Raw genomic sequence first — 3158 nt, 5'->3', positions numbered from 1 at the left:
AAAATTCAGAACTGCATTGTCAAAATAAAATATTTAGGTTGGTAGATTTAATTTGATCACTTGGTTAATTATAAATTATTATTTGCTCATTAAAAAAAAATATATATATATATATATATATATATATATATATATATATATATAAAATAATATTATTATAAATATTAATTTAATTATTATATTATATTTTATAATATTAATATTAACTTATCATTAATATTATAAAATAATAATAAAATTTATTTCAATTAATTTATAATAATAAAATTAATTTATAATATATATATATAATATATAAAACCGAGTTCTAAATAAATTAATTTGATAAATAAAAGAATTCTTAAATAAAATCAAACTTGCTAATGAAAATTTCGATGAATTATCGAATCATATATATCACACAGTAGAGAATTTAGTTGATGGTGAAATCTTACCTTATCCCTGATACGTCGTTTGATGTAACTCCTGGTGGTACAGCTGTTCATCAAATCCGTTTTCTGATGTTGCTGTTTTTCAACAGCATTAGCAACCGAGGGTGGTTTCTCTGACCACCTAACGCCATGCTCGTTGTTAGTCTTGTTCTTCGCGTTACTTTTCTCGTTATTATTAATTTGTTGTTGCTGTTGTTGTTGTTGTTGCTGATTATGATGTTGCTGTTGCTGACGATGATTACCGTGATTTATGGTAGTCGTCATAGTAGTTGGTGGTGTTGTGGGTGCGTCCCTGTGACTCTTTGTACGACGCAGCAATCGTCTCACGGTATTTTTCACGGTGGCGGCAATGTGTGTGCCACCACCACCACCACCACCACCACCTCCACCACCACCCCGTTCGCCTCCACCACCTCCACCACCACCACCACCACCAGCATTGGATTCATGATGTTGGTGGTGGTGGTGGTGGTTCATCGATTTGTAGTCGACCTTCTTCACCCTCGTGCCTGGAACAGGCGCCACCTTGTGGCCACCCGTCTCCATCACGTACATTGCAGCCACTGTGTCAACTTGAGCTGGTGCAATTCTCAACAATTTTAACCTGTCCTCTTCCCAACAAGGCTTTTCTTCTTCTTCTTCTTCTTCTTCACCTTTATCTTCTTGATGATAACTGAAGACAATTATTGTCAAATCCTTTAGAACCTTTCTTATTGTTCTTCTTCTTCTTCTTCTTATTCCTTGTTCACACAATTTTTTCTATTCACAATCGTAAATTGTTCCAAAATGGTGCACAAGAAGAGAATTATTATTCGAAGATACAATATGATTCGTGTGTGTTATTAGTTTGTGAACTATCTTCTTATTGTGACAAATCAAAATCACACCTTGTGAATTATTTCTCAACGCTTATCTAAGGGCGTGTATCCTTTTGTTTAATCTCACGGATACAACGTGATAGCGTGATCTTCAATTTGTACTTTTATATAACCTTGAATAATAATAATTGGTGTAATGATGACGATGAAAATGATGTTATTACAAATATCAAACCCTATTAATCAACAACAACAACAACAATAACAATAACAATAACAACTATATTATTTATATTCAATAAATTTGTCTTTTAATATTCAAATTAAATTTGAACGTTTTATAATTGTCTCTTACTATCCTTGAAAAATAAAAAGGAAATAAAACAGAAAGAAAGAAAAGAAAAGGAAAGAAAAGAAAAGAAATGATAACCTTAGACCTTGCTAAGGTAAAAGAAGAAGAAGAAGAAGGTGGTGGTGGCAGTAGACGACGATGGTGACGATGAGGGAAGACAACGACGACGACGAAGATGATGATTTTCTTCTTCGGGTGGTTTCGTGAACACTCGTGAAAATCCTCTCGTTCGCGCACATTCGTAATATAAAACGAACTAGACTCAATATATATAGATATAGTAACGAAACGATTATAAAACACCCCGTTGAATGTATCTTCGTATTTTGAGGAGGGGGTGTTGGTTTTGTGCGTGAGTGGGGTTGAGATTTGTTGATAGTTGTGACGAACGATAGGTGGGGGGAGGGGGTTGTTGCACTTTTCTATGAATAATAATTTCAATTGAAAACTTTGAATGAAACTTAAAATGAAAAATGAAATGTCTGTCTCTTTTACTTTTAAATGAATTTATTTAAAAAGGTGACACTATTTAAATGGATAATAAGAAAAAAAGGATCGATAATTGTAGAAAAACTGAGGATGAAATTCAGGAAAAATGGCAGCAGACGACGACGACGCGGCGATGCGGTCGACCTCTTTGACGAACGAACAGAAACCCTGAATTTAATGTTCTCTCTCTCTCTCTCTCTCTTTCTCTCTTTCTCTTTTCTATCTTGTGTTATTGTCTATACACTATTTTCTTTCTCTTTCTATTATATATATAAATTTTTTTCCCTTTGCTTTTGTGTATTGTGTAGTCGATCTCGCGAGCAACTAACGACGAGTAGACACACGGTGTTTCCTTCCTTCGACAAAATCACCCTTCTCTCTCTCTCTCTCACACGTTCTGCTGGCTAACACGTCGTACGAGAAAGAGAAAGGAAAATGAGAGAGAGAGAGAGAGAGGAGAGAGAGAGAGGAGAGGGAGCCTTGAATCCACTCAGAGAAGCGCGTTAATCGTTTTCTCCTCTCGCGTTCAACAAGGAGAAAAGAGGGTCCTCTCTTCTCCTCTCTTCTCCTCTCTTTTTCTCTTCCTTTAATCCTCTCCTTCTCTCTCTCTTTCTAGGCCTTTTTATCGATAATACTAACGTTGTATTATATATATATAAAAAAAAAAAAAATATGTTAAATACAAAAGTATCGATCAGATCTCGTTGACCTAATTTTAGCCTATTGAAATATTATTGTTTATTATAATTTAGAATTACTATAAATTCCCCTCCCCTCCTCTCCCCTCCCCAGCCACCCCCCCACTACTTCTCTCTTTCTATTTGTCTTTTGATTTCTAACATTCTCATATTTTTTTTCCTCTTTTTTTTTATATTATAATTTTTATTTATATTGGGGTTGTTTGTTCGCCGAAATGTAATTTCGTTTATATTTTTGTGAAAAAGAAAAAAAAAAAGAAAATGAAGACGACAATTCTTTATTTCGAGATTAAACTTCGGATTTTTTTGAGTGAGTTGTTTGAAAATAGTTTAAATTTGATAAACGAGATTTAACGGTGTTGTTTTTATT

The 3158-nt window shown here is 33.9% G+C and overlaps 1 protein-coding gene across 1 annotated transcript in view; it reads right to left on the bottom strand.

Moving 5' to 3' along the window:
• LOC107067430 (uncharacterized) overlaps positions 1–2870 on the bottom strand; it is a 33979-nt gene extending 31109 nt beyond the window's left edge. The window contains exons 1-2 of the mRNA XM_089177096.1: positions 1680–2870; positions 435–1422 (exon numbers count right to left, since the gene is read on the bottom strand). Of these exons, the coding sequence (XP_089033222.1) occupies positions 435–986 (552 nt within the window). The 5' untranslated portion in view covers positions 987–1422; positions 1680–2870. The remainder of the gene's footprint in view (positions 1–434; positions 1423–1679) is intronic.
• Between the last annotated feature and the right edge of the window lie 288 nt (positions 2871–3158).

This window comes from Polistes dominula, unplaced genomic scaffold (genome assembly GCF_049000335.1).
Source record: "Polistes dominula isolate Pdom_NZ unplaced genomic scaffold, Pdom_raw_medaka contig_20, whole genome shotgun sequence".
NCBI classification, from domain to species: Eukaryota; Metazoa; Arthropoda; class Insecta; order Hymenoptera; family Vespidae; genus Polistes; species Polistes dominula.
Note: the sequence above shows the minus strand (reverse complement) of the source record. Positions and strands in the feature narration are given on the sequence as shown.